The 15,805-nt window shown below is 40.8% G+C and overlaps 1 protein-coding gene across 6 annotated transcripts in view; it reads right to left on the bottom strand.

Moving 5' to 3' along the window:
• tgo (Aryl hydrocarbon receptor nuclear translocator homolog tgo) overlaps positions 1 to 15,805 on the bottom strand; it is a 52,554-nt gene that overhangs the window by 12,736 nt on the left and 24,013 nt on the right. For all 6 annotated transcript variants that reach the window (XM_017907608.1, XM_017907611.1, XM_017907612.1 and 3 more), the window contains one exon: positions 11,417 to 11,497. In XM_017907608.1, the coding sequence (XP_017763097.1) occupies positions 11,417 to 11,497 (81 nt within the window). The remainder of the gene's footprint in view (positions 1 to 11,416; positions 11,498 to 15,805) is intronic.

Here is a 15,805-nt window from a genome sequence, read left to right as displayed (position 1 = left end):
TGACAATACTTTTCTATATAAATTTTTGGACACCCTTTATATATCGATAATATAATATTTATTTTTTCCCACTACAAATTGTTACAGAAATTTTTGATGAATATTTCCCACTCTACCCTTCACAGACTAAAGTAACTGCCCTTTCCAATTTTTTGAAAAATTTCAATTCCAAAACACTCGATCGATTGATTTCCTTCTTTTGTAAATTTAATTTGCAAAATTTAATGCAATATATTAAAAAATTCCACAATAGAAAATTTCTTGTTTCGCGAATTTAATTTTGCAAATAAGAGACTCATATATCAGATATATAAAATACATATAAAATAAAATCCGAAACACGTGAAATTAAATTAAATATGGACCCACAGTTTCACACCAAAATTGTCACAAGTTGTTTCCGAAGTTCAAAATGAAAGTAGGATTTGAATAGTTTTCAGCACGAATTCTATGCTATTGGCAAGGATCGTTACCAGCCGGATCGAGTATGCACACAAGGAAGATTAAAGGGAATCTGAAATACATGAATGAACTCGTTTATTTTCTAGACCCGGGTATATCCGGGATGTTTCTCTCCTTGGCTAGGCCATCGCGACTCTCTCTCGGGGTAGAGAACTTCCTTTTGTGTCTACTCGCGAGATAAGGCCCTCCATCTCGTTCCAGGTCCATCAGGGACTATTACCTCATGCTTATTCCACCTTCGGATTCACAGCTTTCGTTCTACCTCCTGTAAACCGACTCCAGATGCGATCATCTTCCATTCGATTCTTCTCCCCTTTTTCCCTTACGTCCAATTGGGGTTAATATTTATCGTCGTATTTTGTATCCCTGTCTTATCGACCCTGCATCTGTCTACGAAGCACTTAACCGTGCTTAACATTTTATTTTAAAGTTTCTTCTGGTACCGACGGAATTAATTTTAAGTTAACCCTTTGCACTCCAGTTAATTTTAAGTTAACCCTTCCTCTCAGTCGCCATTTAATCAGATTCTAAAGATGGATGTTAATTAACATATCAAATTTACAATTAGCCAACGATGCGTGGAATATCGAAGTAAAATAATTCTACGTCTTAAATTGCATAGAATTTTCTATTTACCATTTCGAAAATATTATAGTCGACCTTATGGCAGAAAGTCTTCGAATTACTATTTTTCTGCAACGAAAAAATCGCCGAGTGCAAAGGGTTACGATGCTTCCTTGTGCCTACAGAATTAACCCTTTGCACTCGACGATTTTTTGGCTAGAGAAGAGTAGAAATTCAAAGATTCTCTACGTCTTAAATTGCATACAATTTTCTGTTTACCATTTCGAAAATATTATCGTCGACCTTATGGCAGAAAGTCTTCGAATTACTATTTTTCTGCAACGAAAAAATCGCCGAGTGCAAAGGGTTACGATGCTTCCTTGTGCCTACAGAATTAACCCTTTGCACTCGACGATTTTTTGGCTAGAGAAGAGTAGAAATTCGAAGATTCTCTACTAAAGAAGTGACGATACCTTTTTGAGCAGTAAATAAAGAATGACAATTCTTATAAGTATAATAATAGAATTGTAGAATTATTTGATTTCGATACCTCGCACACTGTTACATTACATTAAATTTGATATATTAATTAATATCGATCTTCCAAATTTTATGAAATGGTGACTGAAGCTCACCTCTCGAGCGCAAAAGGTTAATCTTAACTTAGGATGCTTCCTTGTTTGATTACTATTCACTGAGATTTTCTTTTTCACGCTATGACTGTGGCTAATTATCATTTGACTGACCAAATGATTCGATAGCTCGTTGTTTAGAAATTTGCTCCGATTTTGACGTAATTTTGAATTAATTTTGACTTGGAATAGTTCTTGTGTTTTATTCTTATTCACCTAGTCTCTTGATACTGAACATAAATACTATAATTCGTGATTTAATTGCACAAATGACTCGATATAGTAGACGAGGTAAGTAGGTTGCATACGAGAAATTCAAGAGAAATCTCGCGAGAGGGAGAGAGAGAGGGGGGGATATTAAAAAATTGATTATGCGAGTACAGTGGAATTTTTTCGAGTAAAACGTTTGAAAATGGCCGCTTGACCGTGACGGGTTTAGCGTCAAACTGAAAGTTCTTGAAACCCGGGTAGAGTACGTAAGTTGTATTTGCCTGATCGAACAAAGGGACTTCGAAGTGAAATATTGCTGAAGTTGACGCGAGGCTGATGTCTTCGTGTCGTGAACATTGACCTCTCGTTAAGTTCCGCGTCCAGGACGTCCACCCCGTCAGAAACAACACGACCCCGGGCAGGAAAAATCATTCTGCAGTTCGTTCCATGTAGAAAAGCCTAGCCAGAGCCGGCGAAAGTGTTCCTAATGCACTCTAATTAGCTGGAAATGTTGCGAGATTTCGCAGACACTAAATCATTTCGAGATTCTAAACCCACCTACGTGGAAATGAATTATTTTATTCCTTTAAACAGCAATTTTAAATATCTAACGTGACTTAACACAGGATACCAGTTGCCACTATTACATGGAACGATCGAATCACGGACTGCGTGGAAGTGAATTATTTTGGACCCCTTTTTAAACAACAATTTTAAATATTTAACGTGACTTAACACAGGATACCAGTTGCCACTATTACATGGAACGATCGAATCGGGGATATAAATTCTTAAATATTTCATATTAATTATGGTACCCATACGAGTACCCAGAGTAGTGGAAATTGAAAGAGAATAGAATATACAGTAAAAAATTGAAAACTACAAATTGGAGGGAATTTTTTAAATAAAAAGTTGAAAATAAAATGACTTCTTGCCACGATATTGACTATGATAAATTTATATTGTATATATCGTTGCACGAATTGCAGAAATTAATGTGTCATAATAATTCATTTTAAATTTGATTAATTTTCACGAATAGTTGCATACAGGTAGATAGAGGAAAAAGAAAGAAAATGAAATAAGAAGAGATACTAATAAAACTTATTATATATAGAATAACTATATTGTGAATCAATTAAAAATGATAATTAGGCCATGGTAGGTCTAGTATTAAAGAGAAACCATGACCATGAAACCAAGATAAACACCATCATCCTCGTCATAATCCAAACTTGCGACGCTGGACTACTATAATCAGCATTGCTATACAACCAACACTCCATATCCAATACCTATGTCACGAAATTATCAACGAACAGGTTCAATCACATACAAAATCATTGCGATCATTCCTGTCTTGCAAATATACTTCCAGATACGCCAATACCGACCCTGTAAATCGTAAAGGGTTAAATCTACAAATGTACACTAACGGGTCACTCGTTAATTATATATAAATAAATAAATAAATAAATCAAATATATCCTACAAATTCTCAAACTCTAAAGGAACTTCTAACTATCCATACGACGAACAAATGTCAAAGGGTCTAAAACCCAAAACCCACCCAAAGCAAATCCACCCTCAACTGCGTTCAACGTGGAAGGATCACAAAAGGATCTCGGCATCAGGATTTATCGGAGAAAAATCCAGCAATCGCCCAACCTTGAACCGTCTACCTGAACCCCGAAAAAAGGCTTTCCTCCATGGTGCACCGTAAGAACACCGTAAGCACACCGTATCCCTGGTGCCACGATATTGCACAGCGAGCGTTGCTGCCTCGCAGGACCTTCCATTTCGTTGGAAGTCCAAGGGGAATCGGTAACGCTGCCCTCGACGACGTGGGCCCCGAGTCGAGCAGCGCAGGGCCGCTATTTAAAAGAGGCCAGGGCGCTTAAAGCGCAAGTATAAAGCAGAGTATGTACCGTGCAGGACGGTAGAAGAACACGAGGAGAAAGGGGGCAGAAGGGGAACGCGATCCAACGAGAGCAGGACGGAGAGAACCTCCTGGGTCAGGGGTCAGACGTTCCGAAGTTGCCCGCTCGCTCCGTGGGTCCAGCGAACGCTATACAGGGTGGCCGGATACGACGTCGCCCAACGTTTTGTTCTCCGACTCTCCGTCCACCCGTTTTCGTTACCACTAGGGTACGTATTTTTAATTTAATTTTATTGAATTTTCATTTCGCGTATTACTATGAATAATAGTAATAGAATTTTTGACGTGAGAGGATTTTGCACCTGTCCGTTCCATTTTCGTAACCCCCCAAGCGTGTTTTCTTCTTTTCGAGTCACTAGGGTAACGAGGGTTGAATTTTGGGGGGGTAAGAGAATCTTCTACTTCGCTTTTTAATTTTTTTAATTTTTGAAATGTGGCTTTTTATTTTATTTTATTTTATTTCTTTTTTTGGGGGGGGGAAGGTAATGTGAGTTAAATTTGTGGGGTACGTTGATAGGGTTTCTTCAGGTTAGGTTGATGCACACGATGTAATAAGAATTGGTGGACTTATAAGGGGTTTCTAGGGAATTTCTAGGGGATTTGGAGACAAAGTCTGGTAGTCCAGACCCCCCGCGTAAAAATCCCTCTGGTACCCCTGCTTCGACACTCCCAGAGTCGCTTACGGAATGAAATAACCGCTGCGAAGGCAATTTTGAAACTCGAGATTACATAATAAGTAGCCTAACTATAAATCTTATCGCGTTTCGTTTCACGATACTTTCTTCAAAGAATCGATGTTCCCTTTGTTCCAACACGGCCACGTACCAGCACCGTGAATCAGCGGATCGATAGTAGACTTCAAGTGCTAAATGTTCCCCATCTATCACCAGATGATACAAATCTGTATTCGTTATTCTGCCAATAAGACACATCGTCGTATCGATGACTCAGGATAAGAAGATCACGGTATCTTCTTCTCTCGCTGCTTTCCCATGATGCAGCAGCGCGAACGCAATGGTACCCTGGTCAAGGAAGTCAGGGACGAAAATATCCGCGAAAATCGGGGTACCTAGCTCTAGTGGCACTCCTGCGAGGCTATCTTCCCAGGACGGACCCCGAGATTGCTCATCCGCGCGCCCAAGATGCACCCAAAAGGAGCACCCAAGGTGCACCCAAGGTGCACCCAAGCAGCATCCACCCTGTATATCGATCTCTGCATTACGATGATACAAAGTCGGCACTGAAATGCACGTACCGCACACATAAAATCGTTCTAAGGGGGAAAAAACGAGTTCCTCGACACACGCGAGCGTACACACGCGAACACGTACGGACGAACACACTCGCAGGTAAATTCACATGTACAGAGGTAGGAAAGGAGATCGCGAGATCGGTCGAGTCATCATCGATACGCTCGGTATTACGAGGCAATCGTATAAATGACAACGTCCGCACGTGAATTATGGATTCGTCTAACGACCGAGTCCGCCGGCGTGTCGATAGAACTTACAGACTCCCTCCAGTTCGAACAATGAAATGAATTATGAATCCATGGAGGACCGTTTAATGCGATCCTATTCGTTATCAAATATATTCCGGCCGCGGACGTATGCTAACGAGCAGTAGACGCCGCATTGATTTATGCCAAATCTCAATATTCCGCATGCTAATCAACCCGGACGCTCGTTTCGCGGAAGATCAGCAGAGATTTTTACGCTCGTTCCAAGTTCCAGCGTGATTTTAATGAAAATGGTACCTAGAAATGTGTCCAACGGTGGTGCTAATCCCCTAGGAGTTACGGATCTGTATTAAAACAGGATCTCGATATCTTTGGTTCGACGCTGTTGATCCTTTCGCGGCTGAGAGCCTTTGTTAAAATGGTACTTCTAAATTAAAATGGCGTATTTAAATTTTTCTTCCGACGATAATGATCTTCTCGTGGCTAGGAAACTTTATTAAAATGGTACTTCCAAATTAAAATGACATCTTCGAATTTTTGTTCAGACGCTGTTGATCCTCTCACGATTGGGAGCCTTTGTTAGAATGGTAACTCTCGATTTTTCTTTCAGTCGCGAGTGATTTAATCGGAATTGTGAATATTTTTAAAGATGGCATCTTTGAATCCTTGTTGCGACGCTGCTGATCTCCCCGTGGCTATGATTCTTTATAAAAATGGTACCTCTCAATTGAAATGGCATCTTCAAATTTTTGTTCCGACACCATTGATCCTCTCATAGCTACGAATCTTTGTAAAGATGATATCTCTAAGTTAAAATGGCGTCTTTGAATTTTTATCCCGACGCTGTTGATCCTCTCATGGCTACGAATCTTTGTAAAAATGGTACCTATCAACTTTGCATTCGATCGCGAGTGATTTAATCGGAATTATAAATCTTTATAAAAATGGCATCTCCGAATTTCTGTTTTACTGATCTTGATGCCCGCAGAGCTACGAATCTTCATTAAAATGGCACTTCTGAACCGTCGTTTCATGTCAACATCTTCGTCAATGGTATCCCAAAATTTTTGTTCAGTTAATATTAATTCCAACCCCCTTAAGAATTCTTTTGTTTTATTAATTATCAATCTTCTCGCGACTATTGTAGATAGAAGGTTGAAAAGGTTAACATATTAATTACAGAACTTTTTAGATATCGTTTTCCTGGTATTCGGCAGCTAAATATAAGTCGATATCTCATGGCGGTGGAGATAGCATGCCTGCGGGTCAATGGGATATTATCTACTGGCAAAATGGGCCATGACTGTTTTTTAAAAGTTCCGTGTTCAACGTTTTCCCCGATTTTCCCGAACATTTTTTACAAATTTCGTGTTCAACGTTTTCCCCCATTTTCCCGAACATTTTTTACAAATTCCGTGTTCCAAGTTTTCCTCAATTTTCCCCAACATTTTTTAAAAATTCCGTGTTCCAAGTTTTCCTCAATTTTCTCCAACATTTTTTAAAAATTCCGTGTTCAACGATTTCCCCCATTTTCCACAACATTTTTCAAAAATTCCGTGCTCAACGTTTTCTCCGATTTTCCAGAACATATTTTAAAAATTCCGTGTTCCAAGTTTTCCTCAATTTTCCCCAACATTTTTTAAAAATTCCGTGTTCAACGTTTTCCCCCATTTTCCAGAACATTTTTCAAAAATTCCGTGTTCAACGTTTCCCCCTGATTTTCCCGAACATTTTCCCGAATTATTTGCCTTCACGATTTTTCTTCCAATATTCGTGTAATTCTTCTTATCCATTCATTCGACTACGGTAGATTTAGCGTTAATATCGACTGAGAAAAATGTCACCAACTGTTGCCGGGGTCGGTACAATCATAAACCGACTCATAAAATAATAGAACGTCGGAATGGGCAATTTCGCGTCGAATATGCGACCCGTTGAGTGCCGTTTAAATCATTTCCGAACGAAGATGTTATAATCCTGGCGAGTGTCGAACGATAAATTTTCTCCCGCCTCGGGTTTACTGCCGGGCAGCTGTAAGTCGACCAATGATCCTTTCAATAGTCCCCATGTGTACAGTGTGCATATATGATAAATTTTCTAAATAATTTTACAACACGTACAATAATCATCCCGATTATCTAACGAAACTGTTATCGCTTTAATCCTCTACAACGCCATACATATTTTTAACTTTGTTTCATTAACAATTACCATTTTACCATTGTATTCTTACCAATTTTTGAAGCAAAGAAATTATAGTCATAAGTGATATATTGAAAAGGGCAGAAATTTTTCTGCAGCTTGTTCCAAAACGAAGGATGACATTATGAAAAGGGAAACAGGGTTACAGGGGATTGGTGATTTTAAAAAAATTTATTTGGGTCCACTCGACTCTTCATTCCCGTTGTCACTGACCGCCATTAACTGTACGAGAAGATCGTCTTATAATTCCATTATACTTGGCAAGAACAGGCCTGACATTAAGGATAATGGAAGACCGTAAGGATCTAATGACTGTAACCAGCTCGAAAATCATTTCCATCGGCGAATCTCGATTTTTCCCGTCGTCCAAATAATATTTCTCTATTATCCCCGTACGCCGGTGAGAGATCGTATCGCTGTCGATGGCTTCCATAGAAATTGCGCCCTAAACGTCCCCTATTTTCTATAAGCGCCACGGTACTTTCGATTCTCCAGAATTTCATCTAGTTCGGGTAAAATAGAAAAGATTTCTTGGCAAATAAATACCGGTCTAATCTAGATATCCTTGTTATTTACTTTCCACATTCTCTATTGAGGTTATGTTCGAACTAGAATTACCGAACAGATCAAAATGACTGGTTTCAAATTTTTTTTATTACATCGAGAGTCCCAAAATTCACTAGAAAAATAATTTTGAGAGAAAATACAGGTTTTTAATTGAAAATTGTAAATATTGGTCAAAACACAATGAAGACGCGTTGCTCTTTCGTGTAGCGCGCCATTTTTGAAAATCCTGAACTGTCTTTTCTTTTCATTGGCAGCACTTTTCAATCAAAATTAGAAACTCGCCATGAAAATGAACCTTACCGTTTTTAGAACTTAAAAGATTCTAACAGAAATTAATTCACGATATTCCGCTATCTATTTTCCATTTTTGACTATTTTTGAACATAATTTTTAGAGTTCCAATCGTAGTAAAGCGTAAGGTCCCAAACTAATACAAAAACCTAACCTCAAAACGTTTCTTAACAAAAGAAGATGATAAAAAGAATTGTACATCACGATCATACGTGAATTTAAGGAGGAACAGACTTGATCCACGATTTATCGCGGCCATTGCGGCGACTCGAGCGCCAAAAACGACGCAGAAACTCGAGGAAAGGAAGAAAATGGCGCGGGATCGGTGCGTTGCAGCAAGGAGGATAAGAGGGTTGCGAGCCTTGCGGCGGGAGGCGGTAATTGCGTTATTAAGTTAAAAGTAAGGTACCCGAGCGGCCGCGACATCGCCGACGCCGCAACTTTTCCATGAAACGCGTATGTACGGTGGCCATGACTGCAATCAGTACTCCCTCTAGTTTCCCCAGCGCCGGGCCGAATGTAAAATACAGCAGGCAACGCAAATTCCCGGTTGCAGACTCTCTGTCCACTGCGAGTATACCCTTGGACATGGAATTGCGATGCTGATGCTGCACCGAGTTCTATCGCGAAGAAATTATGATGTCTTCTTCAGAACTGGCGTATTGCAGGTGGTGGTTTCACCATTTTTACCGCGAACTCCTCGTTCTTTAGGTCGAGGTAGGGTGAGATTTCTTTGCCCAAGTTAGGTTTGAAGATTGGAGAAATTATATGCACTAGAATTATATAGGTTTTCTAAGTTGTTTGTTGGATCTTTGAATGGGTGTTCAGTCTAGATTCGATTAGGATTGGCTTATCAACAGTTTGTGTTCCCTCTCTCTCTCGATTGATTGACATCAACTACACCTTGTCAAAAATTCCATCAGGAGTCTATCCAGAATTTACTTAAAAAGAGGTCTAACAGCTGGAGGGAATTTTGATCAGGTAGCTTGAAGATAGCTGAGACTTTTGAAGTTTAACATATCTGCTACCATATCTATTCCAACAGAGTTCATCCCCATTTCCAGGTTGTTTGTTGTATTTATGAATGGGTATTTAGTCTAGATTCAATTGGGATTGGCTCATCAACAGTTTGCGTTCTCTCTCTCACTCTTCCTCTAAATTGATTGATATCGAGTACACTTGGTAAAAATTCCATCAGGAGTGTATATAGAAGTTACTTAAAAAAGGTCCAAAAAGCTAGAGGGGATTTAGAACAGGTAGCTCGAAAATATCAGAGTCTTTCAAAGTCTAAGCAATCTGCTACCGTATCTTCAACACAGCCCATACCCGATATCAGACCTGCACACGCGTGTAGTTAAATATAAATCCACGTTACCTCGATCAATGTATCTCGCCAAGTCCTTCAGAACTCTTCTTATTCCTCGGAAAGCTACCACTCAGCGTGAATTCGCTCTGTGCCAAGCAGCCTTCCTCGCAAAAACCCATTGAAACTCTTATTATCTCTCAGCAAGCTACTTTACCCTAACCTGGACTCGGTCTGACCAACGCTTCAAACAAAATCCTACCAGAACTCTCATTATTACTGAAAAACCTACTGCATCCTAACCAATCTTTCTCTCAAAGAATTCCACTGGATCCCTCATTACTGTTCAGAAAGCTACAGTACCCCAACCTGAACTCTCCTGGCAAGATCCCACCAGAACTCTTGCTATTCCTTAAGAAACTATTGTACCCTAGCCAATCTTGCTCGCAAAATTCTATCAGATCTATTATTATTCCTCGAATAGCTATAGCACCTGAGCCTGGACTCATTCTGTGCCAACAAAACCCCATCAGAACTCGCGTATTCTTCCTCAAAAGCTGGTACACTGCTCGAGCCGAATAGTTCAGCATAATATCCGTCGTTCGTCGTATATCATTTCGATGGATCCTGGTGTGTCAACGCGGCTATCGCGTCGCGAGATCGAGATGCTCGGTGTCTTCGCCGCGGACGGGACTTATGCGAACGGTGCGCGCGTATAAGTGGCCCGTGTTCCCACGCTGGAGCAGCCTGGAGGGCTTCCCATTCCGCTATCGACTCACATTGGCGGGTATCATGTAGGTATGTATGTATCTTCGTACTTGGCCGGCCATGTACAGGGTGTACCGGTGGAACATATTGGCCCACGATTTCGTGAGACGAATTAACAATGCTGTCCTCAACGGGTATCAGGAAGGAGACCCGTGTTCCCTCAACGTTCTTCTCTGTCTTTTGCCTTCGTGAAACCGAAGTAGGATTCCTTGTAGGATCAAGGAAACGGCCAGCTTGGATAATTCGACTTCTTTTCATCTCTTCAGGCTACATGCGCGGATGCAAGTAGTGACTCTATTCGGTGAATCCCATTGGAACCCAGGGGATCTTCCAAAAGATGGAACGATATAGAGTAGCTTCTGATATGCATATTATTTACTCTCCCTACCATCCCTAAATTTTAATAAATTTATAACGAAATTAATCCTTTGAGATACTAATTACATTTGACACTTGGTCCTAACTAGTTCATAGGCAAGAATCTAATTGCAAACGTTCTATTCTCATATTCTTCTAGCAAATGACGTATCTACGTTGACAGATTCTTGTCAGATTATACTGAAACGTGGAAGACTATTTTTCCCGTGTAAAATAAAAATAGGAAGAATATAGTGAAAGAGAGAGTCGAGTCCAACTGGACATAGGTCAGCAAAGGGTGGTATCTAGGTGCACAGTCGAACGGTTCTCTAAATTAACTCGTAATTAGCGTTACTTTGACAGAGGTTTCGCGAGTCTTCTAATTTCAAATTCCATCGTAATGACATCCAAAGCTCCTCCGACGTTATTTAAAGGGCTCGGAGTAATCCTCCCGGCCATTATCAGATTTCTGGCGGAAAGTTTTCAAGGGACAAGTCCCTCCTGCTCGGCATGCAAATGCTTCCTCTCGGAAAAATCCCTCGGCTCGGGAAAAGACGCATTTTTCCGGCGAGAAAAAAGGGACGTTTAACCCGTTCACCGACCCCTCTCATTTATCGTAAGACGAAGAGCATGCAAGTTACGTCGAGCCTGACACTCACCTCGCAAATCTTTCTTTGTCCTGTACATTCTCGTTCTCCAGCCTTCTATATTTACACCCGCTGGGATCATCCTCGTCGGATCTGCAAAGATACAGGCATTTATGATCATTTAGAACGACGTCTAATTACAGGTATAGTTACTCATCCGCCATTGTGATAGGGTATTAATTAAAAACCGCCACTTTTTAACGTCTTTAACGAAATAGCCAGGTGTCTCGACGTGGCCTACTTTCAGATCAACAAAATAAAATTATACTATTAAGATGAATTAACTTAAGGTAATTTATAAGTCAGTTGTAGGAGTCCTAATACCTAATAGTGACGATATGTTAAAATTGTACCTAAGCAGGGAGAGAAAAATTAAATAAGAAGGTATAGTTATAAGTATAGGTACCATTTCGAAGAAATAATCAACAATCAACAATTAACGTTATGATCTTCACTTTGAGCTCTTTGGATTCCTCGAGTATTAGGAATATTAACACTAGATTCACGGACGCTACCTGTATACCTATTTCTACATATTTGACACCTGTCAAATTGACAAGTAAAGGAAACCACGTGTCTTCTTATCTAACGATTTGTTTAATTTAAAAACAATTACAATATTAACAGTCTTAATACAAGTTAACCAAATCTGTTACCATCGTATAATTCGAGCAACCCATCCGTCAAAGTGTTAGACATATCTTCACTAAAATGGCACTTTCGAATTTTCCTTCCACTTCGACTAATTTCCATTAAATGGTACTGAACACCTGGTCTGTACCTTCAAGGAAACATCATCTCACAGAATTTTCTTCTCAGAAAATTCATTGGTCGCGTAAGTACGAATCTCCGATACCTCTTAGCTACCAATTTTTGTCCCAAGTGTTGAATCATCCAAAATTTCGCTACTAATCGGTGCCACAGTTGGATAATAATTTACAAGGCAACTATACAGGTGCCACGTGGCAATGGCCACCGTCATCAACGGCGATCGACATGTCATTGCGCAAAAAGTCACGCGAGAGCTCCTCCTTCGACCTTCGTTCCCGACGAACGTCGTTGCCGAGGTCCATCTGCCGTTCAGCCGATCGGTTATTCTACGAACGTCGCGAATAAATGTCGCGTCGTCGATACGCCGTAGTGTAATCACTTCCGGATTACCAAACGCGACGCGAGGTCTTACAAAATTGGCCGTCACCTATCCAACTTCCCCAAATCTGGAGCGTTCGTGTAACAGTAAGCGCGAATAGAGAAGACCCCCTCATGCAATATTCACGCGAGCGTTCTGCTCTCTATAACGACGCGCACCACGACCACGAACACGCGTTCACGTGGTCGAGTTTGAAGGATAAGTATGGATTTCGATATGAATTTTATCGCGATTATGAGACCGCGTACCCTCGCTGACTGACCGAGGCTAATTTCCTCATAGGCTCGGATAGACCCCAGTCTTGCGGGTAGAGGGGTGGCGGGAAGAAGATTAGGTATTGGACAGGACAAGAGCGAAGATTGCACTATGGATATCTGGGCAAACAGGGTGACAGGATGCAAGACCCAAGAATCCAACGGTAAGAAGATTAGGTATTGGACAGGACAAGAGCGAAGATTGCACTATGGATATCTGGGCAAACAGGATGACAGGATGCTACAAGACCCAAGAATCCAACAGTCTCCAGTGATGTCTCGGGTTAGGACGTTTTACTCTGGTTTTCTTCGCTGATTTAATGCAATTATGAGTGTTGCACTTTGTAATTGGTTAATTGACAGTCGAAGACGTTTGAAATCTACCTTATTGCCTAACCAATCGTTCGTTTTTATCTTCATTCCCGTGAGAAGAGTGGAAGCGGTACTGTTATAAGAAGACGACGTTGATCTATCAAACCAACACATGTGCAAATTAGAATCATACGTCGGTAAGCGTCCTGCATACTTAGTGCTTTAATTAAGGCCAGCACATTTGGCCTGTATTTTAATATCGTCGAGCCCCGAATTTTCTCATTCGGTGCACCTGATTAGGGTTAAACGCTGCAATGACGGTATGAAAAGAAAGTGGAAAAGGAATAGTAAATAACGAATGAAATAGGCGTAAGAGGTTAAATCTCGAAAGGAAGTCATCACTAGTTATCGACCAACCAGGTCGCAGCTCCGCTCGTGCCCGTCACGGCTCAATCTTCCTCGAAACCAGGAGTTCCTCCTCAGACAAGCTCTCTGGAAGGAGCGAAAGAACGAAATGGAAAAACAGAAAGCGAAAAAGTATGGCAACCAATAAGAGCAAACGGAGACAGGAAGACTGAGAAGGGGCGCGAAGGAGTAGGAAGAATGGAGGAGGCGTCGTAAATCCGTCATTGGCGTCTCGTTACCTAGCGTCAGTCGTGTACTCTCGATCGAGCGGCTGTATTAAGCACAGGATAGAAAATTATGCTCTCATTGGCCGCGCTGGTACACACAGAAATCCTACCTATCGTCAGTCTATTACAGCAGCTCGCGCGCGCGAGCACACTCGGCTGATGTACGCCTCTGACCCTGAGCGAAAAACTGAGATCCCCTTCCTCTATCCCCTCCCCACCTCGTCTTTTTCTCTTTCTTCGCTCCGGCGAGCGCTACGCCGAGCTACAGCCAGCATCTGACCCCCACCACGCGACCATGGGTAACGGAGTAGTGGTGGGGGTGGTGTAGGGCCCACAGCCAGTGTATCCGGGTACAACGAGAAGGCTCCATATTCCTTCACCGTCCCTCTTCGCTCCCTTTCCCGACCAGCTCTGTGTGTCTGCCTGCTTTGAACCTCTTTTTCTGGTCTCCTTTTTGCCCCGAGCAGTCGGATACAGCGAGACGAGGAAAGACGATAGGACCCGGAGACTTATGGAGTACATAATGATGCGGCCCGCGGTATTACGTCGACTTAACAGATACGTATGCATGCTTGGTAAGCAGGTAACGCGGTGTCCCCGGACATGGACCCGGTCCCGGCCACCGTACGAGCCGGCCGCTTTCGGAAACCGACGCCGGGGAGGGATTTTGGGACTCATTGAGACGTTGGTGCGATGCGTACAGGAGATTGCCTCGGGATTTGCTGCATCTGGGTGGTGAGAAGCTGAGTGGACGCTGGGTTGGATCTATCGGATTATTTGCGTTCAGTCTCGAGTTGTTGAGTGGTCCTAGGTTATAGGTGAAACGTGATAATTTAGGTTAGGTTTGGGCTAGGTTCTTTAATAACGCAATTTCTATTAAATAAAGTAAAATTGAAGATTCTAGAATTACGCGACATAACCTAAAACTAATTCTAACTATTGGGAATAATAGGTGACCCGATGGTCCCATTGGGTTTTATTTTTCTACGTTTTTTGATGCTTGTTTGAGCGAGATTTTCGTTGAATACTTTCATTGATATTTATCAGTTTGTGTTTGTAACTTTGACTGTTCGAAACGATATGGAGAACGTGTTGGAAGTTGTATGCTGCGACATTTTGGATATCGATCGTAGAACATGGTGAAAGTGTCTAGTCTAGTGATTCAGAGGGGGACCGCGCACGTGTAGATTTTGCAGTCAGATCACAAATCTCCGTATTTCTCGGATCTCGGAGCATTCGATAATTTGTAGCCGCGAACGCCGTGGGAATGGAGCCTCGATTCCGATTTTTATCTCTTTTATCTGGATAGTAAATCATCGGAAGCGAGGAACGCTAGATCTTTGTGTTAGAAACGAGGAATTACTGCGTTTGTAACCCTACAAACTATACTACACCAATGCAAACCTACTGCATATGTTGCACCAGTTTGATTCACGCTCTATTTAGTTCTTTCTTTTTCTTTGCACCTTTTATTATAATCTTTTGTGACTTTTTATCTTATCTAGATGGTTTTTGTATAATTTTTGTATACAATTTTTTATTGTTAATTGTAACTATATGTTTTTGATATATATATCTTTCCGTTTGTTTTATATTCAGTTTTATTTGTTCTAAATTTTTCTTTTTTTTGTTTGTTTGTGATGTACTATGACAAAGAAACATCAGCTGATACAAACTAATTAAGAAAATTTGTCTTTTTTGTAGATAAATTTAATATTAACTAATTTCTTAATATATCCGAATTTAGTTGTGTGTCAACAAAGAAAATTTTCCCTAGCGGCACCCATCCTAAATCGAATCTGAACGAGTGAAAGTTAACATTGGAAGATCGAAAGAGAGCTACTTAACACCTTTACCATACAACTGTTCAACTGTAATTTCTTCCCTTGCAAGTATATTTCATGACTACTGTAATCATTAAAAGTAGCATGATATATTAACCCGAATTACTTTTACTCTTATTACAAACTAGAATACCGTAAATTATAAAAAGAAAAATGACAAAAAATCATCACTTCCTACTGCAACAATATTCTTTTTAATTAATATCGCA

Source organism: Eufriesea mexicana, unplaced genomic scaffold, assembly GCF_001483705.2.
Source record: "Eufriesea mexicana isolate 0111107269 unplaced genomic scaffold, ASM148370v2 scaffold8420, whole genome shotgun sequence".
NCBI classification, from domain to species: Eukaryota; Metazoa; Arthropoda; class Insecta; order Hymenoptera; family Apidae; genus Eufriesea; species Eufriesea mexicana.
Note: the sequence above shows the minus strand (reverse complement) of the source record. Positions and strands in the feature narration are given on the sequence as shown.